The sequence below is a fragment of the Balearica regulorum genome, chromosome 4 (genome assembly GCF_011004875.1).
Source record: "Balearica regulorum gibbericeps isolate bBalReg1 chromosome 4, bBalReg1.pri, whole genome shotgun sequence".
NCBI classification, from domain to species: domain Eukaryota; kingdom Metazoa; phylum Chordata; class Aves; order Gruiformes; family Gruidae; genus Balearica; species Balearica regulorum.
The window spans coordinates 30,147,371-30,175,070 of record NC_046187.1 but is presented as its reverse complement, the minus strand read 5'-3'; the positions used below and the strand labels follow the sequence as shown (position 1 = coordinate 30,175,070).

At 41.0% G+C, this 27,700-nt stretch overlaps 1 protein-coding gene across 1 annotated transcript; it reads left to right on the top strand.

The window, feature by feature from the left end:
* LOC104630323 (melanopsin) lies at window positions 1-25,754 on the top strand. Its single transcript, XM_075751586.1, has 10 exons — window positions 1-140; window positions 2,471-2,604; window positions 4,099-4,302; window positions 4,731-4,902; window positions 6,706-6,861; window positions 8,008-8,115; window positions 13,792-13,966; window positions 16,364-16,450; window positions 18,113-18,262; window positions 22,098-25,754. Exons 1-10 carry the CDS (start codon window positions 7-9, stop codon window positions 22,485-22,487), a joined length of 1,710 nt encoding a protein of 569 aa, XP_075607701.1. The 5' UTR covers window positions 1-6; the 3' UTR covers window positions 22,488-25,754.
* The last annotated feature ends 1,946 nt before the right edge of the window (window positions 25,755-27,700 follow it).

The following is a 27,700-nucleotide window of genomic DNA, read 5'->3' as shown; positions in this document are numbered from 1 at the left end:
TTGAACATGGGTGCCCAGCCACACACTGTGACCAAGGCAGAGATCCCTGACCATGTTCTTTACACCGTAGGAACGTGTGTGCTCATTATTGGCTCCATTGGCGTCATTGGAAACCTCCTGGTGCTCTATGCGTTTTACAGGTACAGAAGTTCCCTTTACAGTTAATCTGACTGGCCTTCAGGTTCATGTGTGCCTGCGTGCAGATGTCCTGCATTGGTTCCCTCTTGGATTAAATCTCCAAGCAAAGACTGATGGCATTAAATGGGGGAAGACAACATGCCCCCACCCCCCTCACATCACTGATAACCTCAGCGTAAATTCCTCATGTTTTAAGGAACCAAAGAAAATGTGAAAATAAATACCGTGTTCTATTAACACTTTTACTGAAGAGTTTAATACTTTTAAGGATAGAGACAGCAGACTTCTTGACTCACCCCATAGAATTTGCAGAAATACTTGACAAAAACTGACTAACACTCCTCCCAGCAGCCCAGATGTCCTGGAAGGACCAAGAAAGTAATGTGCTACGTGAAATGAGCTCATGCCATCAGTATATTCCCTGCTTCAGGCAGATCATAGGATTTCTGTCAGTTTGTGCGCTCTCTTGGCTTCTGACAGTGGAATAGACAGCCAAAGCTACTGCAGCCGGAGTAGGCAAAAATCTTGTGGAAAAAAAAAAAAATAGCTGCCTTCCGTCCCACGCTGTGATGCTGGATTTCCAAATCCTTCTTTCTCACTGCTTGCTGTCATCATGCATGGTGATGCAGAGGGGGCTTACAATGTCAGAAACACCAGTGGGGTTATGAACCAAGCATTAGTTTCCTATTCTTAAATATTTAAGAAGAATAAATTAGTTTAATTATTTTGAATAACTGGCTTTTAATATGAGGTAGAAGAGAAATTGAATTGTCTGCAACTGTAGATACCTTCATGATTTTTGAAATGCAGTGCAAGCTCTCCATTTCTCTTGAAATTTTTTTGGCTTAGCTGGAGTAATAAAAGCATTAAATTGTCAAAGTAGGAAAATCTCTGTAGGCAGACAAGCACTTGTGAAGGTGTAAACTCTGCACCCCCTCTCATCCAGTTGTTGCAGGCAGTTGTGAGACCCAAGATTTTGTTGGAATTGCAGAAGCATTGAGATTAATTTCTCCATTTCTTTCTCAGTATTTCAATATGAAGAATGAAATTCATGTTAGCCGCAAATAACGGGGAGAGGCCTCAGATGGTCAACTTTCTACACTGAAGGAGGCATTTGAGAGAAAAGAAGCATTTATTTCAAACTATTGAGAATTACTGCATGCAGGTTCCAAGAACAAAGCTATTCGTAAAACCTGCTCCCTCCCTGTGTCTCAGTGTTCCAAGTCACGTCGTTTTGTATTGTATGTACCCAACACTGTGAAAAATCCTGAATTCAAACTCTAGGTATCAAAGCTATTCACTTTGCCATGCAACCAATACAGCGGTTCATGTTGAGGGACTACTAATTCAGCGTTACAACTTCTCAGTATATCCCTCAAAAGTGGCAGTAGATTTGGTTGAGCTGAATTCACAAATTAATTTAGTTTTCCTAGTGGGGCATAATATGTGATCACAGCAAAAAGGGCATATTCAACCAAATAACCCCAAGTAAAGGTGAGAGGTTCTTTCTCACGTTACCATTGTCTTTGTTCCTCTTAGCCAGAGCTCAAGGGTAATCTTGAATACCAGATGAAAGTTTCCGAGGAGGTTGTAACTCCAGATAACCCTAAGAAGTAAAACTATGTGAGGTGGTGAGATGTGGGGGGTAAAAAATGGAAGTGATGTTTGTTTTCTTTGGATAAACTTTGCTTGTAGACTGGCTGCCGCTTTCACACTCCTTGTTGCGACATTTAATGTTGTTTGTTCTTCTGCAGCTGAGTGCTTTTGTTCTCTCTTATAAGATGAATATGAACAAAAGTTCGTGGTTGGTTGTTTTTGTGGTTTTTGGTTTTTTGTTTTTTTTTTTCCCCAAATCTGTGTTTGTGATCTGCCTGTGCTGTAGCACTTTGCAAAAGGTCATTTAGTTAGCGGTAATGTGGTGACTCTTCAAGTCAGCAGCTTTTAAAAATTCACCAAAGCAGGTCCTTTGTCTCTGTAACCTGCTCCAGATCCTGGTCTCGTGCAGTGCAGGACACGTTCAGTGTTACTGCTCTTATAAGGAACTGTTCTTCTCCTGAACAAATCCATATTTTTCAAGACAGCTGAAATTCTCCTCAGTTTGAAGAGGAAACAATTTTATCTTCTACACACACACACACACACTATTTTCAGTCATCACTTTGAAATGACTACTCTGTAGCTGCAGTAATTGACTGAGGATTAGCAATCGATTGACTGTAAGTAACCACCAATTCCAACCTGGATAGTATTTGTTTGTGCTAGTAAGCAAAGTTTTATAAAGGTAACTGTTCACTTTGTCTGGTTAAAACCATGTATTTTTCATGTTTTTAAGCAACAAGAAGCTGAGGACACCCCAAAACTACTTTATAATGAATTTGGCTGTGAGTGACTTCTTGATGTCGGCTTCTCAGGCACCCATGTGCTTTGTCAACAGCTTGCACAGAGAGTGGATACTTGGAGATATAGGTATTTTCAACACTAATTCGTTCCTTGCCAGCTCTACGCTGTCTGCAGCCTATTTTAGCCATAACAATCTTGGCTTGTGCCATGGAGACTGCAGCACAAGACTCTTGAGTGGCATCATTAGTTAACATACTGGCACATGTTTTTGTGTTATAGGTTTGATTCTTTCATCTTATTTTGGAAAGAAAGGAGTCAACATCAACATGTAATCGTGTTATTCTTTAGTTTGTATGGGCAGATGCTATGGCTGAAGATAGGTAGAAAAGTTTTATTAAGTTGTAAATATTTTTTTCCGTATTAGTTTGAGAGAGTTCATATTTTTATTTAGAAATGTATGTTTATCTATTAGCAAGCTCCTAGGAACCTCTTATTTAAATAAGAGTTGAAGACTGTCTGCAAATGTAAGGTCCTTTCTTTCCAACTGCAAGAAGGACAAGGTGATGCATGTTCAAGTGATAGCTGAATTGTGAGTACAGCAAGCTCCTCAGAAGGCTCAATGCTCTGCTTGGTACTGCTCATCAGATCATTGGGTGCAAATTTGCACCAATTAGTGGTCGTGTATTGGTGGAGCAAGCCCAGAGACCTTGTATTATTTGGCAGCACAGAAGGGGCTACTCTTTAGGTTGAGGATGTTTTCAGTCATGCTCATCCCCTTAGATAAAATCAGCCCACATCTTACTTGCTTAGTGTAAATTATCATGCTATCACAAATGAAGCAATTGACTTGGGTTAAGTGGGATTTGGTCCTTAATTGCAGGTTACTTATAAGGACTTTAGAAGAAGTCTGCTTTAAGGTTGAATCTGGTAGTTCGACTGCCTCCTGTTCCTGGTGGGCTGTTGTCTGTAACCACACGGGGTGATGCAAGATCTCAAGAAATGAATGGTCATTTGGCAGAGGTTTCTGAATCAGATTAGGGACAGGGTAACTTGGCAAGTTTTCATCTGCTCGTGCAATGTCTGAATGCAAAAAGGGGGAAAAAAATAAATAAATCTGTTTCATGTAAAAATTGACAGTTTTTTAAAAAAGTGCTGCTATTAAATATAGAAGTTGGAGCTATGTTTTACAGCTGGTCTTTTAACCATCAAATTTAAACCATTTCTACATTTTTAAGCCACATAAACCAAAGTCATTTTTCAAAACATCCATCTGTCATTAGCAGACAGATGTCTGCTGCAGCCTGTTAAGATCAATACATTGGGCAACCGTCCAGGAAAATGTAACTTTAATTAGATTGGATTTTCTTTGAGGCAGTTTTCCATTGACAAGAGGTTCCCAGTTGCAGCCCGCAGTGGAGAGTAGGACTTGCTAAATACATATGTTTTTATTTTTTCTAATAAACACTTAATAATTATGAAATTGTGAGGCTAAAAAAAATTTTTCTAAGGGTAGAGAAGTCCTGAGCCAGGAAAAAATAGGAGGTTTATCATGTCAGGCTCTGAGAGAAATCATGCATCTGTTTTAAGAAAATCCCTGACATTTGGCATTTTCTGCTTCAGGCTGTGACTTGTATGCTTTCTGTGGGGCACTCTTTGGAATAACCTCAATGATGACTTTACTAGCTATTTCTGTTGACCGCTACCTTGTGATCACTAAGCCCCTGCGATCCATACAGTGGACTTCAAAGAAGCGCACCGTGCAGATCATTGCTGTTGTCTGGCTGTACTCACTGGGATGGAGCGTGGCTCCGCTCTTCGGGTGGAGTATGTTGTCTACTCTCTACTTCTTCTAGAGTTCCCTACGTAGTCTGCTTTTGCCTTGCTCAGGGTATGAAAAAATGAGGGTTTTGATAAGTTTTCAGGTGGATCCCTAGCCACCACCTGATGGTTTGTTGTCATACCATGTATCTGCACCTACTGCAGTATCGGTACCCTCCTCCCCCCTACCCCCAGGTTGTACTCAAGCAGAACAAATTGCAGATGGAGTATTCACTGTACCTGAGAGTCTGGCAGTCAGGACCTCCTCTTCACGTGTGCACTCGCATTCTCAGACCACACATATAATATGGCCAGCACAGCTCTCGAAGACTACGTATACAGTACGGGGTTTATTTTAAGTGCTCAGTTGTTGGATTGGCAACTGCACAAGCTTTGGGTGTATGTGTGAATAATATATTCCATGTATTTCATAGGTTCCTATGTGCCTGAGGGCTTGATGATATCCTGTACATGGGACTACGTAACCTACTCCCCTGCAAACAGAAGTTACACCATGATTTTATGTTGCTGCGTGTTTTTTATTCCCCTGATAATAATATTTCATTGCTATTTATTCATGTTCCTGGCCATAAGACGTACTGGCAGGTAAGCAATGTAGCTGAAATATGTAAATCTCTCTTTTCTTGCATTAGAAAATTTTTCTTAATTTCTTTAGCTGCAGAAAAATCTGATTCAAAAATTAATCTGAAGTGAAATTGGAAATAAAGTAGCAGATCATTAATAGTGGTAACTGGAAAAATATCTTTGCCAGTATAAAAACTGGAATGAATGCATGTATTTTGGAGTAGGGACAGAAGTCTCTGGTGCTTCTAATCTTAGCCCAGAGTGTGGTAATTAATAGTACATCAGATAATTTGTATTTCAGATTTGCAATACAAGGAACACAGTCCCTGTGCATTCCAGCACAGTTTTCAGCCCCAAGGGATGATAAATAGCATGTAGCAATGGGGGCATCATCTGCCTTTGAGCTGCTCTGTAAACATAATAGTCCTCATATTTTTTGACAGTTTTATTTAAGGCAGGCATCCCAGAAGAACCTCATGGTTTACTCAAGCATCACAACTGCACGCACAAGATCTGGCTGTGCTTGTTAGGACAGTTCGGGGTTTTTCCCTCCAAAATTCCTGGTCTGTACTTGAAATAAAAGAATCAGCAGGGTATTAGACCTGTAAAGTAACTTAATTCCGTCAGTTATTTTTCTCCTAATGAGCACATGACTTATCTTTGGTCTGATCCAACACCAGCTGAAGTTGTGAGTCGTTCCCGCTGCTCACGGTGTCATCAGCTCCAACGGCTTTTCTCCGTGCCTATCTGCAGGCACTTGTTGAAGTCATTTGGCTTCACAAAGCTAAATTCCATTTTTACAAACATGTTTAGCTGTCTGTCTAAATTGAAGTTCTTACTGAACTCTATTTTTGGCCTTGGTCTTGGTTTTTACTCTGCTTTGTGTGTGCATATTTGATACCAAGCAAAGGACAAAGAATGCATTCTTAAAACAATGGTGTCCTGTACACCCATGAAGCACACTGGCCACAAGATTTTTTCTATGCCTTTTGCTCACTAATGCGGTAAACTCGTTTTACGGGTATGTTCAGAGTGCACCAGCAAGCAGTTTGTTACCCTGCTGGCTGGTAATTACTGTCTTCAGCCTGAAATATATCTTAATTTAACAACACTGATATGTAAAAGTTGTTATTTCTATGCTAAACTATACAAAATGCTAAACCATATAAAACCATTTTTTGACAAAGTGTGGGATGTTTATCTGATGCAAGATGATAATTTGATGGGACGGTTTTTGGCAAAAATATTAGGACTGTGTTGTATTCCCCTGAAAATACTCTTCTCCAGTGAGTAAACCTGCAGGGAAGTAAAAATGTCTCCGTAAGTGTTTGGGGCCAGGTTCCTCAGAGTGGTCAGGGTATTCCAGCATGTGTTACCTTGTGAGCTGGAATTTCTGCAAGCTGTTCCTCCCTTGAAAAGGAAAAGCCATCAGATTTGGTTTTGCATCCCAGCTATGCCTTTGCTTGTTCCACCTCTGAGAGTAATGAAGGGGGGAGGGTATACCAATTTCTTCACACACACACACCCCCCCAACCTGAAACCCTCCTTGTGTCAGCATAAGGAGATGGAAATCCCATCCTGTAGTCCCAGGGGCTCCTCTGGCTCAGTCCCACAGGCAAACAAAGCTCAGACAGAATGCCTGGGACTGTTTTACTACACTGATTATCTTCTAGAGCTTTTAAATATCAGAAGACAAAAGAATAGTTAGAGCAGGGAAAGACGAAATCTGTTTCATTTTGTGTATTGCTGAGAATGCATTACAGATGTTGCACCTTGCTTTTTCACACTCCTGCTGACACATCTGGGGGTTTTCCCCCCTCACAGAGACATTCAAAAGCTGGGGTCCTGCAGCCGGAAATCCTACCTCTCTCAGTCCATGAAGAACGAATGGAAACTGGCAAAAATTGCTTTTGTGGTCATCGTTGTGTTTGTCTTGTCCTGGTCTCCATATGCCTGTGTCACCTTGATTGCCTGGGCAGGGTAAGTGGAAATGTAATCCAAAGAGCGTGGGTTATTCTGAAATATAAATGTGATTAGTACTGTCACCCACAAGAAGCAGATCTCCCTTTTGAAAGGGTTTTGAATACTTAACTACATTAGAGGTGATTACTGCATTCTTCATTGGATCCTTGTGGATAAAGCCAGAAAAGGGATTATTTGTCCATGTACTTTAAAACTGTTGCAACTTTTTATCTGCATTTTGGGTACACATTGTTTGCTCTCCCCCATGACAATTTCTTTGTATGAATTGGAGGAGTTACCTCTTTTTCTCTCCTAATACCTGTTCTCTCAAGAAGCTTCCTCCATATGCTGCTGCCTCTGACACAGGGCAGAAAAGAGGTTAAATTCCCAGACCTTCACTTCTGAGCTCTCATCTTCCTCAAACAGCTCTGGGTTCCAAAGGGACCTGTGGTCTTGTCAGTGCATGTTCTCGATATCCAGGTCAGGTTGGATGGGACTTTAAGAAACCTCATCTAGTGAAAGATATCCTTGTCCATCGCAGGGTGGTTGGACTAGATGATATTTGAAGGTCTCTTCTGACCCAAACCATTCTGTGATTCTGTGATATTGTGATTGTCCTGCACTGATGTGACTGACTGTGGCACCTTGAAGTCAAGAGGAGAATATTGGTTTCAAACCACTTCTAATCCTCTCTTTCTTCTGCAAGTGTTTGCACCTGAGTCACTGACACTCATTATTGTGCAGCACGCACGTTGCTGCTGAAGGTTTTTAGCTTTGATTCTGGATTCTTTTTTATCACCATTCCCTTTTTCCAGATGGTCACAATGGGGGTTTTTTGGTTTTGTTTTTTGGCTTTTTAGGGGTTTTCTTGCCTTGTGTAGAAACAGGGAAGGTGTTTCTTTATGTTCCTGGACATCCTCAAATAGATAACTAATTAATTGCATGTCTTTCAGCTTCTCCCAATGAATGAAACCAAGTACACGCTGTCAAATGCAAGCCTTTCATCTGATCAATTGCATTGAATGTGTTTGAATGAGTTAATGTTTCGAGGGTATTTCTTATTGAAAGATCACAGCATAAAAACAGTCAAAAAGAGTAATCTGTTTTAGTAATTTAGTATTAATGTATGGCATAGCTGTGTGTAATGTTTTTGCTTTGTTTTAGTCGAGGCAACACCCTAACACCATATTCCAAATCTGTGCCAGCAGTTATTGCCAAAGCTTCTGCAATCTACAACCCCATCATCTATGCAATAATTCACCCAAGATACAGGTACAGTAAACTTATAGGTATGTGTATAACTGTACATGCAAATGTGTTTTTTACAATGAACACACTACCCCCATTCCCTCAGCCTCAGCCCATGCAGTGTGTGCTCATGCTCTGACCACCCCATGGTGGGATCCGGGTGTTCAAACCCAGCACTGCATCCACCTGCTACAGGGCAGCCCAAACTGCACGTGGAGCTCCAGCTGTGGCCTCAGGGGTGGGGAACAGTCCTTCCCTTCACCCTACTTTCCCCTCACAACCCAGCGCTGTCCTGTGGAGCTGCACAACACCACGACTGCTGGGAGGAGGATGCTCAGGGTCATTTTTGCCGTATCAGGGATGACCGCTAACGAGCACTCTCCAGGTAATAGATCCCAACCAATGAGGCTCAAAAATCACATCATCACCAATTTTAGAAGCTATATATGCATATGTTTTATGTTTGGTTTTCTGAAGCACTTAAGTTATTCTCTTTACACCAGCGTCGGTACTAATGTAAACAAGTTGCTGGTCTTTGGGAGAAGCTCTGTAAGAAGCAAACAGCAGTTTCATAGAAGTTCTGTACAAAGCAAGAGCTGTAGGAAACCAGTAATCCAGACAGAGCTTCCTGCAATTGAGAAATATTTCCAAATATACTGAAAATACCGCTTTTTCATTAGCAGGCTTGCTAACTTTGGTCAACAAGTATTTACCTTCAAAAAATAAAGCAGATGTTTCTGAAATACTCTACTTTCCACAAAAAAGTCTCTTCTGAAGGCTCAGTTCTCATACTTGTTTCACTTAGTTGTTTCAGGGAAAAGCCTTTCCAGGCTCTATCTTTTTCAAAAAATACTAGCTTTGACTTAAAAAAAAAAAAAAAAAAAAGTTTTACACTACATTAATGGGATTCAGTGGGCAAAATGTAATGTTTCTCTGAAATGCTTCAATGATTTTTGCAGATGTGAAATATTTCTGAACCTATGCCTTCATAAGCAAATTATGCTATGTTTTAATTCTACTTAATACAGATATCAATTACCGTCTATTTTAAAACAGAAAACTGCCAACCAGCACTATTTCACCAACAAATACCAAACACTATCCAGTCTCAATAAGCTGCACGGTTAGCCAACTTATCTTGCCTTTTTACTTCCTTCTCAATTCTTTCACAGCCAGGGAATGAGTTTCTGAGCTTAAAGGTATGAATCCTGCATTTTATCCAGGCCTTCTGATTGCAGTAAGGTAAGGCATAGAGAGTATAAAGATAACGTGTTCCCCCAGAGCAGATGATTAGAAAGGTAACAATGCATTGTAAAAAAAGGTTTTCATAATGTCGCCCTGATGAGAAACCTACAAGATGAGGTGAATAGAATGATAATTTAATATAAAGACACTCCTCCAAAGAATGAGAAACCTTTCTCTTCATAGAAGAACGTCCATTATCATCTCCATTAATAACTTCTGTAGAGCTCTCAAGCATCCCAGTTGGTCTCTGGAGACCAGCTCGCCCTTCCCCAACATTTAGGGAAAGCAGGAGAAGGAACCACCTTAAATTTCAGAAAGGTCACCTGCTCTTTGAGCAAGCTAGGACCTGGAGGCATGCATTGTACCAACACATCAAAAATTATTGTGTCTTCAGTCATGTGGTCCTAAAAGGAGTTACAAAGTACTTTTGCAAGAGAATAAGTTGGCACAGTGTTCTGCTGAATGGTTTCAAACAAGGACAAACTTACCCTGCACTTCCCAGACACTGTGTAAGCTAAAACTTCTTTTTTGAAGTCAACATTTTATTTATTTAGAACCTCCCAGGTTCAGCTGAGAAACGTGTTCAAGTACTGGCAAAGTCAGTCCCTTCTGTTAAAACTTCTAAAATACTTGTTTTCCAAAAGTCCAGCAACAGTAGGTTTTCTGGGATTTGTTTTGGGAGGTTCATTTAATGTAAGAAAAGAGATACAACTCCATTGTGTTCTCAGCCTTATCTCCAGCATCAAATGCGCTCCTAAATATTTTTTTCACCTTTATGACTCACAGCAGTGTGTGCAGAAGCAGCTCTACCTCACATGGAATATAAAGTTCAGAGCTTGCAATGTCCTCCCATAGCTGTACATAATGTGGTTTCGAAACGTTGGCAGTGAAAATTACTTTATTATATAAAAGGAGAAAATCTTGTAACAGAACTGTTATTCAGCATATCTCTAGATTTTTCTGCAAGTCTTTCAAAGTGTATCTACCACAAAAGGGTGCTTCGCCAGCAGTTCGGACAAAACACGGGGATACCGTGGTGAAAAATGGGATAAATGTGTAAGTGCCACTAGATGGCAGGGTTAGTCGTTGGTACGAGGTTTGTCTCGCCCATGAATAGGAAAAGCTGCTAGGTCATACTGCCTGAAAACTAAGATTTGGGAGCTGGAAAGAGAGTTCATTGTTTTGAATGTTTGATGAGTGAAGGTGTGGTTGTAAGAACAGTTAAAACTTCTCAGAAGACTGGTGGAAATATACCCAGAAATGGTGAAAACATATTTTGTTTGAAAATGTCTGTGATCATAACCAACACCATTTTGCACCCTCCAAAAACCTGAGTCCATCTTAGTTTTGAAGGTTGTAGAGGATTTTAGTTTATAATAAGACAACGCCTACTCTCTGATGGCTTGCAGAAGTTCATTGAGTAAGATTTGCATGGCTGGCTGACACATTATGAACCTTGGATTTTTTTTCTGACCCAAAGCTATCATGTTTAGTGCTTTCTTATATTATTTTTGCAAGGTCAAGAGGGTGTTTTCAAAGCAGATACTGTATAATGGACTGCTTGAATTAGAGTTTTTCCTACTAGCATTGGCTTTTCCAAGTAAGATTGTATTAAGAAAAAGGCTGGCGTCCATACAGGATTTCGGAGATTCTCTTAAAATGTGGGAGGTTTTTTCCTGCTTCTTAATTTGTATTTCTAGATGTATCAACAAGAGAAGCGTTTATGCAGTTGAAGACATTTTATAGACTTGGGAGTCATCCAGTCAGGAAAATAAGTAATGTTGGGTCCCTTGTGATGAATCAAGCATGCAGTTTTAAAACTGAAAAAGCAGCTACAGTACACCAACAAGTCAGCTGGTGAAAATATGTTGGCAAGACTAGTTTTACTTGAACAGTGAATAATGAATATGTATGTAAAGATCGGGGTTTCTGGATAATTTCCATATCTTCTAATAATTCACATTATGCCCTCAAAGTCATTTATCCAATGATGGATAAATGACCCAGTCTGTTCAGGCCCAAGACTTAAGGGTTTGAGGGGGGATGAATTGCCATTTTGTATTGCAACTAAGTTCTTTTCCAAACCTTTCTAGAAATGAAAAAAAAAGTACATTACAATGAATGTAGCTGAAAATGTAAAGACCTTTGTGCTAGCACTTGGCTTTTAGGAACTGCTCTGAGAGGTTAATTGGTATATACCACTCTGCCCACTCACTCCTCACCAGTACAAAGGAGAAAAACACTTCTCTCCCTGATCGATGTCACTGGAAGTAACAACTGTGAATACGTAAGGAAAGGTATGCAAAGTTTTAATTCATTAAATGTTGTTTTGTGAGCAAGAAAATTTTTCACTCCTTTAACAGCCTGTATGTGAGGGAACATTGCTTGGCTGTGTTAGTTACTTAAGAAACTTCCTTAGGTTTTGGAGGTTTTAGGTTTTGTACTCATTTATTCATAAGAAACAGGGAAATTCTGCATCTCCATGTTTCCAGCTTGCTCCCAGGTGAAGCACAAGTACACAAAAATGATTTGGTCAAAATTGCTCAATAAAAATAACTGAATAATAATGAATAATTTTGATTTGCAGTGTTTTCTCAAGAGGTTGTTTGCAATTACTAGATATTTGGCTTTGGGTGACTTTTATTTCAGATGATTATAAAAATATCATTAAATAAGCATCTCAATTTATACCTATTTTGTATTTCACACATACAGTATTAAAACTCTCTTCAAAGTCTGTGCTTTCATCCCAGCCCACAAAATGTCCCTCAACAGTCCTCCCAAATGTTAGTAAAATTGAAACTCTGGTCTCTCAAGACATCAAAAATGTTCTTATGTTGCCCTTAAAAATTCACCATCAGACATACATTTCCTAAACCTCCAGCGTGAGGAGGTCTCCACACGAGATCCCACTTAATAAACAGGATAATATGTTTTACACCAACTTGAAGTTATTGACTAGTTGACAGCCCCAGGTAGGCTGTGACAGACATCAAAAGCTACATCTATGTCTGAGGGAAGTGGTTCAGCTTCTCAGCTGGGGAAAAAAGCTGGCAGTTGCTTTTTCAGCACCAGCCTGATATCTTCAACGTGAAAACTAACTTATGGGAGCTTGGCATTCTCTCATGTCCTGTAAACCCTTGCTGATTCTCAAAACTTTTTATTTTCTGCACATTAGCTCTTTTTTATTTTTTTTTTTTTTTTTTTAATCCAGTGCCATGTGGGCAGCCTCCGGCACCCCCAAGCAGCTTGGTGAGGCTCTGCCAGCTCACCAGCAGGCATCTGGGCAGAATCAGGAATGATGGTGCAGGCAGAAAGCTTTCTTCAGTCCTCATCTTCATTGTAGTCACGGAGCTTCTTGTTCAGTTGCCTTTGAAGTTAGAGGTGGTGAGAGTGGTGTTGCTGTCAAATTATTGGGGTTTGGTGGTGGTGGATTTTTTGTTTGTTTGTTTTTTGATTGACAAACTAGTGATCTCGTGATCCCAGAATCAGGCCTCAGGACTTTAACGTGTGTGATCTTTTCTGAAAATAGAAATGATGATTTAAGACTTACCAGTTATTCAACAAAGCTGATATCTACAGAAGCAAAGATTTTACAATGTACATCAACTTGATTTGTATCTCATTGTAACGTCAATATACTAACATCCTTCATTGTCCCACGTATCAGTTGTTTTCCATACACCTTGTCTCTGCCTTGCTTCTTGACTTAAGTTTTGTGCCAGTATTAACTTCATCTGTTGGGCTGAAATAATGGGGTGGCACTGGGGAGGTGTTATACCAAATGCCTCGCCCTGCTAGCGCTCGGCGGCAGGGAGGAGCAAGGTAGCTGGCGTCAGGCAGGGGAGGCTCTTGGGCTCTTCTGCTCCATGCGGGGCCAGGGCTGGGGACAGGAGGCATAGGGTCATAAAATTGAGATTGTTATTTAATGAATTAGGCAGGTTTTAAGTTCTTTGGGGCCTAGATAATCCTTCTCCTCCGTGCTTGTACAGAGTGTTAATTCCTGATAGGAGTTTACAGGAGCTGCCGCCATACAAATAAACAATATCTGATTCTTCTGGCCCATTCCCCCTTCATTTTTTCCATTCATCCTGTGCCTTTGCACAGAGAAGACCTTCATACCAGCTAACCTGAAAGTTTTCTGGGTTAACCTTTTAATTAAATCAGAAGCAATCATGCTCGTCAAGATGTTTTCAATTCTTAGTACTTATCCGTGCAGCTCTTCCGTGCGTCTTTTGATTCGAGGCCCAGAAGCCACCTGCTATTTTCCTTTCAGCCTGTTGAGTAGTTTCCACTAGATATACTATGCTGTTTCCATATAGTCTTTAAGACCTCCTCAATCAAAACAGAAGTCGTGCTGAGGTTATGGAAAGAGACGGTACTTTCACCACATGATTTTCAAAGCTGCGCCATCAATGTGCCATTTGTGGGGTTTTTTCTTCTGTTTTCTTTCAGAAAAACCATCCACAATGCTGTTCCCTGCTTGAGGTTCCTAATACGAATATCAAAGAATGACCTCCTGAGAGGCTCCATAAATGAATCATCGTTCAGGACCTCTCTCTCCAGCCATCAGTCTCTTGCTGGCAGGACCAAGAGCACTTGTGTTTCATCAGTTTCCACTGGAGAAGCTGTAAGTCTTTTATTGTTTCCATAAAGGAAAGCAAGTATAACGTTTTTCCAACTCCCAACATTAGTGTATCTATAAATACATATTCAAAACTAGAGAATGGGAAAAAAAGGGGGAGGCATAGATAAATTTTTTTGGGTCATATGAGGTCATTTCTGCAAAGCCTTTCTGGGAGTTCATGCATTATGATTTCTGATCAGAAAAAGCACCCAGGCCAGCATATCTGCATGACTCAGATGATTACTGGGACCATGGATGTTTGGGTTAAGTCTTTAATGTGAATTAAAAAGAGCCTCTGTCAGGCACTCCCCATGTCACCAACGCTTTGCTACATAATTCAGTATCTGGTGAGGCTGGAGGACAGAAAAACAATCTCCATCCAAATTTTTCTAACGTATCCAATAGCTGTTTCAGTGTTTTAAAGGAAGCCCACTTTCTGTAGACAGGAAACTTTTTTATTTGTTCCCCTGGATTTTAACTGTGAGGAGTGGAAGATTCCCACACCTGGAGGTAGGTGGGGTGTTTTGCAAGCAGCGTACCCCAAGTCTCAGTAAGGCTGGTGGTCTGGCTGAAGCGTAGCATGAAGAAGCAGTTGCCTTACAGCATGGGGGCTTTTCCTAGGGAATAGTCACAGGTTAGAAACTCAGGTTGTTTAGTCTGTCGGTTTGGGTTGCGTTAGGAGAGAAAAAAGCAGTGAGCCCTTTCTCTCCTGCCTAACCAAGCAGAATTAAACAGGTCTCATAGCAATAGTACCGAGGGACTTAGAAATAAAAAGATCCCTTGGGGTTCTTCACAGCCCCCCTCAGCAGGACCTTGCCTGCCCCTGTAAGTCACAAGAAGCTGGCCTTGCCTGCAGAGGCGCTGGGAAGACGGCTCCCGGGGAGGGCTGGCAGTCATGACAGGGGCCGGGCTGTCCCCCTGTCCCCCCGGGGACCTGCGCCATGCTCAGCTCGGGCATCAGATACCTCCCGGAGCGGGTGCTGCGGTCAGTAACCTTTCCCCAAGGTATAAATCACTCCGTGGGTCAAGTAACAAACCCTCGGCTCTCCCCTCGAGCCAGACGGCAGCGGCCTGAGCACAGATGGGGCTCGGCTCTTGGCGTGCTGTGACCTGGGGGCTGCTGTCGCTGGAGCTACTTTTCACCAAAATCGTAACTATGTCGAGTATTTTTGGGAAGACTGGGGTCCTTTCTTTGAAAATGAACCTAGGACCACCAGGAAAACCAGCATGAGTGCACCATTCTTGAACAAGTTAACTTTGTATTGAATTTTCTGCCTGAGAATGAAAGTTGTTCCTTTCAGTTAACAGCACCCGGGAGATTTCTGAACTCTTCCATGGCAGACAGACAGTAAGGCAAACACACCTGAGCAAAAGATGCACTGTTCACTGGGAAACCAAGCAGTCCCAGCCAATGCTAGCACTGTGCCCAGGGTGCTGACAAGAAATTCCAGCCTTCTGGCTGTGAAATAAAAAAAAACAGAACAAAAAAAACACTTTAAGTGCCTAAGGGGAAGGCTCCCTGCCTGAGGCCCAGTGAAACGGAATCTATCCCATTACAAAAGACAGATGACTTTACAGTCCATGATGCTGCCTCTCTTGCTCGCTAACCATATAGCTGCATCAGGTAGACTTCCAGTTAAAATGACTAATTGTGCTTTACTGGGTAGACTCAGCCGTACAGCTTGCAAAGTTGTCAAATTTTGGGGGACAAGGATCCTCTTCCACTTTGTGACTGTGTATCATGTATCCCAGCAGCGTTCTCAGCTGTCACTGAACAGCCTACAAGTATTGCAGACAAGTAATAATGATGATAATTAAAGATCATGAAATCACTTAAATGGGGCTTTTTTTTTTTTTTTGGCATTCAAAATTAGAAGGTGTTTAAATACCATGCAATAGACAAGCTACTACTCAGGAGGGCCCTGGTCTAGAAGTGACATGCTCTTTCTACAATGTTTCATAAAATATATTTCTCATAAAATTTCTTTTAAATGAAAACAATAAATAGAAGAATGAAACGCCTCTTTCAGCCTGGGCAAAGCCTTTTTTAGCATACTGTCTTTCAGATCTGAGCCCAAGTGAGTTTGAAGTGTGTGATGTAATTTTTGTGGAGTGTGATGCTGCTGTTCCACACCACACAGCACAAGGATCCCCAAATTTGCTTGCCTGGGCTCTCATAGTCTTCAGGGCATGGGGAGCGCTTTCATGTTTATCTAGTTACTAGTTTTGTTAGTGCAAAAGACCTTAATGAGATTAAAAAGAGCGTTACTCACTTTGTATGGGCTATAAAATTTACCATTTGTCTTAGCTCTTGAAGATATAAATAAATGCATAAATATTTCTGTTGCAATGTAAATGAAAATGAGATAATCTATCCTGCTGATTTAATTCCATTCACAGACCACTGATTACACAATGATGCATGACAGAATCAACTCTGATGATTTCATAAACTATAAAATACCCAGATTATCCTTGCAATATGAGGTTAGTATCTGCAACATGTCAATATCCTATGATACAAAAAAGTGTATTTTGTGTGGGATTGTGTAACAGCCTGAGCAAACAGAGCACCCACACATATCTATCTCTCTTGAGATCCTGGGGACTACTTGTCTGCTTACACTTGTGCTTCATTCACTGGTTGTAGATAGCATGTGTAGTGACATGGAAATGTTCTGGCATAGTTTAAACCAGGGAGGTTTCTCATTTACATATTTCTAAACTTTTTTGCTCCTTTTACCTTTACATTTTCCTTGACTTAATGTTTATTCCTGAATTCTCTCCCCATTAATCCTTTGTTTGATGTCAAATGAAGTAATTTCAGCTGGATCACCCATCCTGATCCAAGAAGCTTTCTGCTCTTCACTGTTGGTCACCACTTGGTTTGGGTTTATTGGGGTTAGTGTGTCATTGTGTGTGTGTATGGTTGGGGTTGGTGTTTAAAGGGACAGGATAATGTGGATAAGAGGCTTCAGCCTTTGGCACAACTTTGGTTTAGGAGTGTCAAATAAAACACCTGCTGTTAGCGATGCGCAGTGCCATGTTGTGCCAAGTAGACACAGCCAAAAGTAATTGTTCTTGGGGCAACTGAGAGCTCAGGGCAGCTGTATGGATTTTAGCTTAAAGAGCAGCTGCTGAAATAAAAGCTAAGCTCAATGACTCTCTCACGACAGCAGCACCGAGTGAAATTTTGAAATGCTCCAATAAAGCACTGACAGGCAGGAATGACACCAGCAACACTGTAAAAGACACAGCTGTTGCCACCGACACTTTCATCTGTGTGTTATGTACATGTCAGTGTAGGGACCCAACATATTGGTGAGTCATATAAAGATGTATTTACAGTTTGATTCTACAAGGGACAAGAAATAAACAGGTAGCAATACATAGCTGTATGAGCAAGGTGAGGCAGTGGAATTATGCACTAGCTTCCAACTTGTGTAGAGCCCTTTCCATCCATCCATCCATCTGTATTTAAAAGCTAGTGTGGAAAATAGTGGAATGATCTCATCATTTATGCTCAATCAAAAAGTCACCACAAAGTTAGGAATGATGGATGGCCTCTGCACAAGCCTGTAAATGGAATGGCATGGTTGCAATGTCACGATTGTGCTCCATTACTGGCACGCTCTTGGAAAATTAGTGCAGAGCCCACCCGTTGCCTCCCATCCTCTAATGACAGTTCAAATAAGAAGCAAGCTTATGGGGCTTGAGAAGCCCTGGGTGCTCTGAGTATCCAGCTAGGATGTATGCAAATGTGGTTTTGGACCTGCACATGTCCATGGTTTTGTACCAGCTGATGGTCATGTAGAATGCCATAAGCCATATTAAAGAGGTTGGTTGTACTTGCTCTCGTCATTAGAGTTCAGATGCTATGCAGCTATCAGCATAGTACAAGCAATGAGATAAAAAGGGTGAAAAACATCCTGGTGAAAAGAGGTTCAATAATTTTTCATTATTTCAGAGAGTTGTTTTTGTTCAGAAAAATAGTCCAGGGTAAGCGACAAGATCAAAAATCAAGCCTCTTCCTAGGGGAATTTTGAGCAAGACCTGTGTATGTGTGTATGGTTTCTGCTAGAGATTGAGAACTTTTAGAATTTGAGAAAGAATGTAATTATCTGAAATGCTTCATCATTTGTGATTTAGACCTGGAGTGATGTAGAGCTTGACCCTGTAGAGCCAACTCACAAGAAACTGCAGCCTCGACGAAGTCACTCTTTCTCAACAAGTCTGAGACAGGAGAAGAGAGATCTGCTCCCAAAGGCCTGCAGCTGCGATGCAGCAACTGCAGAAAAGGTAAGGGGAAAAGTCTCTGCTGGGGACTCTCCATTTTAATGTTAATCTTGCTACAATACGTCGTCGCTGGAAAAATAATTCAGCCTTTATACCCATCTGTTTCATCTGTAGGCTTTGTTTACACTGATTCAGATGTCCTCTTCATCCTTGCTGTTATTTCTTTTTTTTGTGAGTAACGAGAATGCCAATAATGCCTCATTAACTTTTTTCACTGATACATTGCCTGTTTTCGAAAAGCCAGCATCAGCTCGTAGCTCTAAAACTGCATTAAAGGACAGTCAGTAGCATCAAATGTAAGAAGTTGACTTCTTTGCCTCTTTGCCTGTTTATCTACCCCAGCTCTGGTTCCTTGTGTCCACATTGTGTCTGCCTCCTTTTATTAAAAAGTCAGGGCTTCAAAACAAGAGTTTGACGTGATAGAAACCACCCTTTTTCTTCTTTTCAGTGTACATTAAAATGTTTTATTTTTGTTGAGGGGGAAGACAAGAAAGAAACTCCCATTTCTCCATAAGGGTGGGAGAGTCTGGCAGCTGCCACCCTTCCCTCACTGAAAGAGGAGACGGTGAGTACTCAGCGCATCTTCTGTGGATGCATCACACTCATTGCCCAAACCGCTGAGGTTTGGTGTCATGCTGTTGAGGAGCCACCTCACTACCTGAGGAACTGCTGAGGATGGGAGCAGCAGGTCACTTGCGAGTCAGCTTCTGCCAGAACCGTATCACCAGTTTCAAAACAAGTATTTGTATGGGCGGCACAATGTCAAGCATTTATCAGTGCTGCCTTTTCAAGAAAAGAAAGGACTTGCAATCCCCTGTCTGTGGCTGGACTGAGCAGCAGCCACTTTTTGACAGAGGCACCCTTTCACAGGGTCATTCTAGCATGTGTAACGAAATACACACACCTTGGGGGCAGCTACAGCATCTGCTTCTGTCCCCTGTGCTCCCTTCCAGCTGAGGTGAATTGTCTAGAAACACCATAGTTTAAAGCAAGGGCTGTCCTGGAAATTTCCAGCCATCCAATGACCCAGTTCCTGCATGCGTCTGCCCGTCTTCTTTCATGTGTCTCCTTCAGATGAAGTCCTGATAAACCTTGGTCTTTTCCTGTAACTGTCGTGAGTAGTATTGATGGAAAAAACAATAGCTTCAGATGCGGTGGCACGCAAAGTGGGCTTATATCTACTACCCACCTCTGCTGCCCTCCATCAGTAGCCCAGTGTGTCCAAGGCTGTAGGCAGATGGCAAAGACAAGAGATTGTCTCCAGGTGCTGAAGAACCACCAGCTTTGGGTCTCACAAGGAGGTAGAAGGAAAAGAATTACTGAGTGTTCAGTAATACAAGAAATATTTCTGTATTCTGCAATTTAGTAACCGTGCAGGCCACAAAAAGGCTCAGATACTATACTTTATCCTGGAAAGACATCTGTTGGATTATTTTGACAAATAACCTTTAAACCGAGTACCTTCATGCTGAGGCTTTCAGTGGTGTTCACTGAGATGTGTGGAGTTTATTTACATTGAATGTTCAAAGCCTCATTTGCTTTTCTCAATATTTTCAGCAAAGATTCCTGTGTGGTGTGAAGCTCCTTTGTGTGTTAGCTAAATGCATGAATATTCATTCTATCAGAATAAATATTTATTTGTCAAGCTGAGTTAGAGTGTTTCACTATAAGGCCACACATTTATCCATAAAAAAACCCAAACCCAACCAACCCTAAAGAAACCCCACTGCATTTTTAGATATTTATTTTAAGGTTTTAATAGCATTACTGGATTGTCTATGACTGAATTCCAGTTATGGCACTTCCAAAAATGCTCATTTATGGAAATACAAGTGTGAGTTTGGTGAAGGGTCACCTTTTTGATTTAACAAAATATGATTTTTTGGTTTTTAGGAAAAGAATCTTACACTTCCTTCACTTTCTTTAAAAAGACCATCTCAACAACATCTAAAAAATGTAGATGCCTCTCAATTCTTTTCACTGACTAAGATCAGGTCTCCTTAATGCACAGTTGCAGATGGGTTGTCAAAAAAAAAAAAAAAAGTCATCCCTCAAGTGAAAGTAAAAGCAGCCAATCAGTGTCCTGGGCTTGGTGCTTTCCAGAGCATGAAAAGGCACGGGACTGTTTTCTGTGCTGCCGCAAAAGTGTGGTCCAGCCCCGTGACTTAGTGCAGTTAGTTAGGATGGCACCAGACTTGATGTAGACTGACACCTGGAAACCTGGCGTGGCAGTGACGAGGCCTTTTTGGAAGCATTAAAATGCAGACCTGTATTATGGGGGTGAGATAAGTTTGGATACTTGATTTCAAAGGAGAGTTGACAAATGTGCTCTGTACATCCAGGTTTTGTGTCAAAGGAATTACCTGGTGTGAAATCTATTGAAAAAAATACTTGGAAGTGGTGTCCCACCCGCTAAGCCACATCCAAAAGGAATGCATCCTTCTGCTGTGGTGAAAACTGCACTTGAAGCAGGGAAGAGTGGTTTTAGGTTTGGGGGTTTTTTCAGTCTATTGTTATCATTGGTTTGGAAGAACAGACTTTTCTTCTCTGTCAGGTTGATTTAAACCACTTTTTTTTTAGCACCTTGTGCTTCCCTCCACTTGGGTAGGTACAGTGGCTGGAGAAATCATTATCGATTGTTGGGCTGTAATCATGGTAGAAACTGATCTAACATTTTTAAAAAATGTTTCAGCACCAAACCTCTATAAATCTATGGGAATTACCTGCCTGAGTGTCTCAAGATGACTGAAGTTGGATTAATGAGGTTTATGACTGGAACAGGAATAGCTGCAATAGTGGAAAAATTTTACAAAACTATTATGGGAAGCTCAAGGTATGGAGAGACTCAGTGTAGCTAATTAATACACTTCACAATCGTATGAAGAGAGATAGAGCTATAACTCTGAAAGATGCTTTATAACAATTTGAGTAAAGCTTAGTCATACTCTGAATTCCATTTGGCTTCATGGGACTATACATAATCATGAAGTAAAAACTGCATTTTACTTTAAATGTTGATTTTCCCCAGGAAGGAGGGACTTCTAACTTTTCTCTATATCTGGCACAGTGATTTTTATGACATTAAGTGTCATTTTCTAATGCAAGCCAAAATTCATCACTCATGTCTTCTGCTTCCAGTGTATTTAAATATTAACTAACACTTTCAAAGCTTGCTTACTTAGTTTACTCTGGTTTTTGCATACTGTGCGCGAAGAGTTACAGAAAGGTACCAGGGGAGATGCCATCAGGGCCAAGTTGGAAATTAAAGTTCTCTCAAAATGCACAGATGGGAAATGGTTAGCAACGCAAAATCACAGTTGCTGTTTTTCCCTTCTTTGTTGGTGGAAGTACTGTCTAACGTATGAATGCAAAGCCACCAACTGCCCCGAGGCAGTACCAGGAGCCATTTGGGACACCAAGATAAAGATTGTCACAAGGATGATGACGCTTTAGGCAAGTAAAGAATACAGTGTGCTTGAGTTTTGACCAAGATCTCTTCCATGAGAGAGAGGAGTACCTTGAGATGTGTTAAAAAATGGAGAATTTTTTTTTTTAAACATAAATAAATCAGATATAGGATTGGGCTTTTCTTTTTTCCTTTTTTTCTTTTTGGTCTCTGCTGATATTTTTGCACGTCTTCTTTTGCTTCATTTAACATCCTGCTTTCCAAGCTGTAGATATTAACACATCATGATTTTCCCTCTTTCTAGTCAATGATTCAAGTGTTTAGAAAATATGATTGGTGACTCAAATAATGACTAGTGGTAATGAATTTCACATACTGGTTTCTGTAGTCATATGCTGTATGACAACACCAAAGCTTATGTCTCCGCTCTAGGTTTCACTGTCCTCCAGCTGTTTGGAGAAGGTGTTTGGGTGGTCAGTTCTACACAGTCCCTCTGCAACGCTCGTGACCAGCTCCCTAAGAACAGCTTCTCTGCCTGTTGGCTTGAATAGCAGCAGCATCAGCAAAGGAGGAGACTCAGACACTTCACAGATGGCAACTCAAGAAAGTCAAGTTAACGGGGTCCTGGGCTCTATAATTAGCAGTACAGTCCCTCGCATAATCATCATTCCTACCTCAGAGACCAACCTATTTCGAGAGGAATTGGAAGAGGAAGAGACTGAATTATTTCACTTTCATGACAAAAAGGGCAATCTGTTGGACTTGGAAGGTCTTAACTCATCCATGGAGTTCCTTGAAGCTGTTGAGAAATTTCTGTCATAAGTTTGTCAAAAGAAAACTTTCCGGTAATTATTTTCTTGGCATCTTCTCCACTTAATTATACCAAATAACCAAAGCCTTGTAGATTAGATCATCAGATTTTTTGTATGTTTATACAGTAGTCACTAGGCAGCCTTCAGATTTATCTTTGTCCAGACCAGTTCAGGCATGGAAACAGGCTTTCTTTCAGATTGTGCTGCAGGAAATGAGCAGTGGAAGATCTGGCAGCATGATCGAGTGGCATCAGTCGAGTCAGCCGCCTGCTTCGTGGGGCCCTGATTTGTAAGCACAGATGGAGGTGCCAGCAGAAGGAAAAATGACTGAGTGAGAGCAGGGGAAGCTGCTGAATGTTTCTGCTACCTGCACATGAAACAGCACTCCTGTTTTGGCAGCGATCTTCTGGACAGTGATGCGAAGCGCCATGAGACCATAGCTTCCACCAGCCCCAGTGGTAACGCAGATGACTAGATGATCTGAACTGTCTTTTAATCAAATTATTTTCACCTTTGTTTTTGTTTTGGTTCGGATTGTTGTTTGTTTGGGTTTTTTTAAATAGGCAGCTTGCTAAATGTAAATAAACAAACTGACGGTGTAACTGGGAAGTGACTGCTTGCTTTTAAAGTTTAGTGCTAGAAGTCTGGATTTTACCTCAGCATTAGCATGATCACCTGAATGTCAAAATGCAAGGTGCTATATGCTAAAACATACACTACTACCTGTAGAAACATTTAGAGTACCTTCAGAGTTACAGTCTTGATTGAATATGTGTGGATCCTAAGCCTGTGATTAAAAGGGTGAATGTTCACAGCTGGCTTGACAAGTCATTGATAAAAATAAAGCCTTGGCTGCTATATATCACTTGTCTCTTCAGAGGAGACTCTTCTCACCTCCTCTAAAATGACCCAGCAGATGTCTTCTCCTACAGGTGACTTACCAGAAGCCTTCAGAGTGGGTAAAACATCATCTCGGGGAGAAAACTCCACAGGACTGTGGTGTTTGCTACAGGATCTGCAGTCACAGCGTTATCTGTGGTTACTGATTGTGCTTATTTTATCTGTGCTTCACATTGTGGCTCAGGCTCACCAGACCCTCCTAGCATTTTATTCCTAAATGCATTCTTCCTTTAGTTACTCATTTTCCATTTTTATAACATGTTCTCCACATCCTCCCTTTCAGTCTGACTTTCAAATGTAGACAAGAAGTTGAACTATACAGGTCTCTACATAGTATTAGTATATCTTAATAGAAAGCACCAGGCGTTTTTCTGGATATAGTAGTGCAAATATTTGGTCCAGTGAGTCTAGTGGCATTCAGACATCCACCAAGAGAGCAAGAGTTTATGTTCATAGTCTTGGTTTATTCCCTTGACTGTATCCTAGATTGTGCAGAGACCACTGAGAGCATTTCCAAGTTTTGTGTGTGCACTGGCTCGTCTCGAGAAGTAATTTCTCTTTTCCTGTTCTCCTGATGTAAAAAACAGATGGAAAGAGTAGAAGTATTTTTTTTTAATTATTTTTATTATTACAAAAGAAGATAACACAAATCTTGTTTGCAGCTAACTAGACAGGAACACCACTGAAGAATGAACTAAAACCCAAAGCAGTGCAGGAGAGAGAGGAACGCTTCCAAATTCACAGACCAGGGGCTTTGCCAGGGTGTCAGCATGGCAGACCTTTGAAAGGACTGAGACGCTTGCTTTTGGTATAGGTTCTGTTCTTTTTAGGAAAAAAAACTCTGGTGAGTTAGCTGTTTGCTGAGACAGGCTGCTTATTGCAATGCTAACACTCTTAGTGCCACTGCTGTTTGAGGTACTCTGCTGTCTAGAGACCTTCATCAGAAACAAGAACAACGTACCTCCTTACCTTGTGGAGAAGAGGGGAGAAGGGTGGTAGAGCCACGTCGTGCATGTGGTTGTCTGCGTGCAGCCCCGGTGCGCGGTGCTGGGGGTCCGGGCTCAGCCAGAGCTGCACCACAGTGCCCACCAGGTGCTGGGTTCTCTACCAAGGCCGGCATCGTGCCAAGGTTGTCTGCAGTCAGCTCAGCACTTCCAAAGGCAATTCCTCCATTTGGGGACTGGTGCAGTGAGCAGGCAGCATGGGGCAGCTGCCAGGGACTGGGATGGGGACGTGCTCGCCTGCAGTTCCCCGGTGCCAGGCTTTTATCCAGTGCGTGGTTTTGGCCACAATGAGTAATCAAATGTTAATTAAATACAACGTTCATGGAAAAAAGGGGAGGCTTAATCCTAGGCTAAACATACTGTCCTGCCATCTCTGTTTCTTTTCATTTTTCTGCTGAACCTGTCCTCTCTGATTTGTTTCTTTTTCCTACATCAACTGTTCAGTCAGTGACCTTAATATCCTCAGCTGCTGTATCTCCTTTTTTCTCAAGCCAGACGTTGGGAAGCAAGTGTTCTTATAAACCTCCCAAGTCTTATACCTGACTTTTACTGTTGTAATTACTCTAAAAAACAATACGAAAATTCATTTGGTGTTCCAAGATATAAAAACATGCCCTGGAGCAGATTTTGCACGGAGATGTTGACAGACCTGTACTGGTAAGACTGTAGGCAGGATATTGCTGTGGTTTCCGATGGGATGAAGAAAGTAAGACCTAAAGTAACAGTCAAGAAACTCCTCTGTATCCAGAAAAAGTTTTGTATTCTACTTCTTAGTCTACAAGAGGACTTTCCAGTGATCACTTGCGTATGTGCTGGTACTGATAAAGTGTCTCAGAAAACTAGTGGGCTTGATGTATGTGCAAAGTGTTTCACTTTCATACTGTTAATGTAATATGCTATTAGTACCGTTGCTTCTGAAGCTGATGTCAAGATTACTGTTTACTTCAACTGATGTAGTCTAGAATGCCAAATGAGATAGCAGTAGAGAGATAAAACATAAAGTTGTATGAAATATCAGATAGACATTATATTCACTGTGAGATTTTTGCAGAAACATCAGTCACAGACTAAATGAATCTTAAATTGACTACCACACTGCAGAAAAAATTTGCCAACTTCCCTGTTGCCACATTAGAATAGATGGTACATGAAACTGTACAATATTGACTGTTGCTTCCCATTTCATAAATGAATGTGTTGGTTCACTCAAGTGGAATAAAAAATTCTCAGGAGTTAAACTAAACTATCCATTGTTTGTTTTTCTTATTTAATCATTAATTTCAGGAGCCAGGAGGAGGAACGAAAAAGCTGAGTGAAAGCTTTTGAAATCTGTGTTCTGATCCAGTGAATAGTAAGGTACATATGTAACTTTATTTACATGGGCAGCTCCTTTCAAGTCATTTAGACTGCTCATATTCAACCAGGCACTTGCCTACTGGTGTGCAGAGCATCTAAAAATAGAGTTCACTGACTCGGTAAAATCTGAAGTTGCTCAGCAACTTTTGAAATAGGATTACTTCAACTGGGATGTCAGGAATCAGGTGAACAAAATTGAAAAAAAATTAACCAAAGTCAATACGTTAGAACTGTGACAGCAGTCTTTAATCTTTGTCCTAAAGCTGAATGACGGTTAACCAGCAATCATTTGTTTCTGCTAAATCTTTGTATAGCACAGTTATAGGATATGTTCCAGTTTTCATAAGTAACAGAAAGTTCAGACCACAAGTGTAAACATTTTCTTTTACCATGGACGATGAATTTATTTTTTGTAGTTAAATCAATGGTTAGATAAAGATTTCACATAAGAAGGAAAAAATCACTTACTTGGATCTTAATGAATCCTGCTGCCTTGTTGGGTTGATATGAAGCAAGAACTATACACTTTCTTCCAGAAAGCTCATTCAGTTCCCAGATATCCATCCATTTCTCTGCTTTTGGGAGACACGCCTGAACAAGAAAACCCTTCCACTCTGTTGTCTGAAAAATGTTTATGTTCCAAGGCAACATGTGATGCATAAAACTGGAAAATACTGGAAGATAAATATCCTCTTTTTTAACTTCCTTACTCTCTCCCCCACTCCTTTTTTTTTTTTTTTTTTTTATAGCTGCCCTTTACTGATTCCCTGTGTAGGTTATCCTTGCTATTTTTTGACTAGTTCTTTCACAAATACATGAAAGCCATGCAAGCTACTGGGGAGCTGTGTATAATGCTGTGTTTTAAGTGCAGACTCCTTTCTCACTTAGGAGTAGATCAGAATTGACCATGGTGCTTCAGTTCAGCAAGTGCATGTACCAGGTAACTGCAGGATGAGGTTGGGCAAGGTGGAAGCAGCTGAGATGTAGCTGTCCCTCCTGGGTCATCTCAACACAAGCTGGTGACTATTGCTCGCTTTTCATCTCATCCATAGCCTCAGTCTATACATCAGTGTTAGGGTTGTGCACCTTGAATGGACAAGTATTTAAGTGGAAAGTTTGGTGCTGGGATGCTTTTATTGTGCCTGTCACATTTACCTGTGTATTAACACATATACTATGGCTTACTAAGATTTTGGATGTCTGTCCATATATTTTACTTGCTTTATGATGTGTCTGGGTTGTACAGGTCTCTGCACTCTGTTTGCGCTTGTTAGTGCTACAGGTGACAGCAGGACATGAGAAGCTAACTGCAAAATGTCAAAGTCAGGTGTAAATCCACTGTTATTAATTCTCCCCTGTGCCAGCAAGAGGATATATCTGCTTGTCAGCAATCCTGGTGTAAATACATCATGGTAAATTTTTCTGAGATAAAATTTCTGGTAGGGTCTTATACAATACATCAAAATTTTTATTCTGAAACTTTTTTACTCTTTATTTGGGGTTATGTATCATGTGGACATTTTAATTTAAAAAGTCAGATGTGTTCTTCACCTTAAAGCAAAGCTTCAGAAGATTCTTGTCATCTTCGGGACCTTGTGCTGGACTAAACAAGCCAAAGACGTAGGTGATAACACATGAGGAGATGGGCTCCTGCCATTACCAAGTGGTCCTTGGGGTGATGCACCTCCGCCCTTTCCCTCTGTGCCAAGGAGCAGTTCTGATCCCCATGGAACAGTTAGACATGTGTGCTAGTGGGTGCATGTGAAACTGGTATTTTCCAGAAATCTATAGGGAACTAAGCGTGGGTAGATTTTCATGGGGACAGCAGAAGATGCCTCCCTAGTGTTTCTCCTTGCCAAATTTCAGGTTCCTTTCCACTGTAAGCAGGTGGTAAAGCTCTTCAAAGAAACAGATGGATGTATTTAATGTTAACAACTAATTTTCCACGGGTGTGCTCTTGGAA

What these genes read in the sequence shown, in the direction of transcription:
- LOC104630323 (XM_075751586.1), top strand. Translation starts at nt 7, where the DNA reads ATGGGTGCCCAGCCACACACTGTGACCAAGGCAGAGATCCCTGACCAT. An exon ending in GTGCTCTATGCGTTTTACAG is followed by an intron (nt 141 to 2,470) that starts GTACAGAAGTTC and finishes CATGTTTTTAAG; the next exon opens with CAACAAGAAGCTGAGGACAC. An exon ending in ACCTTGATTGCCTGGGCAGG is followed by an intron (nt 6,862 to 8,007) that starts GTAAGTGGAAAT and finishes GCTTTGTTTTAG; the next exon opens with TCGAGGCAACACCCTAACAC.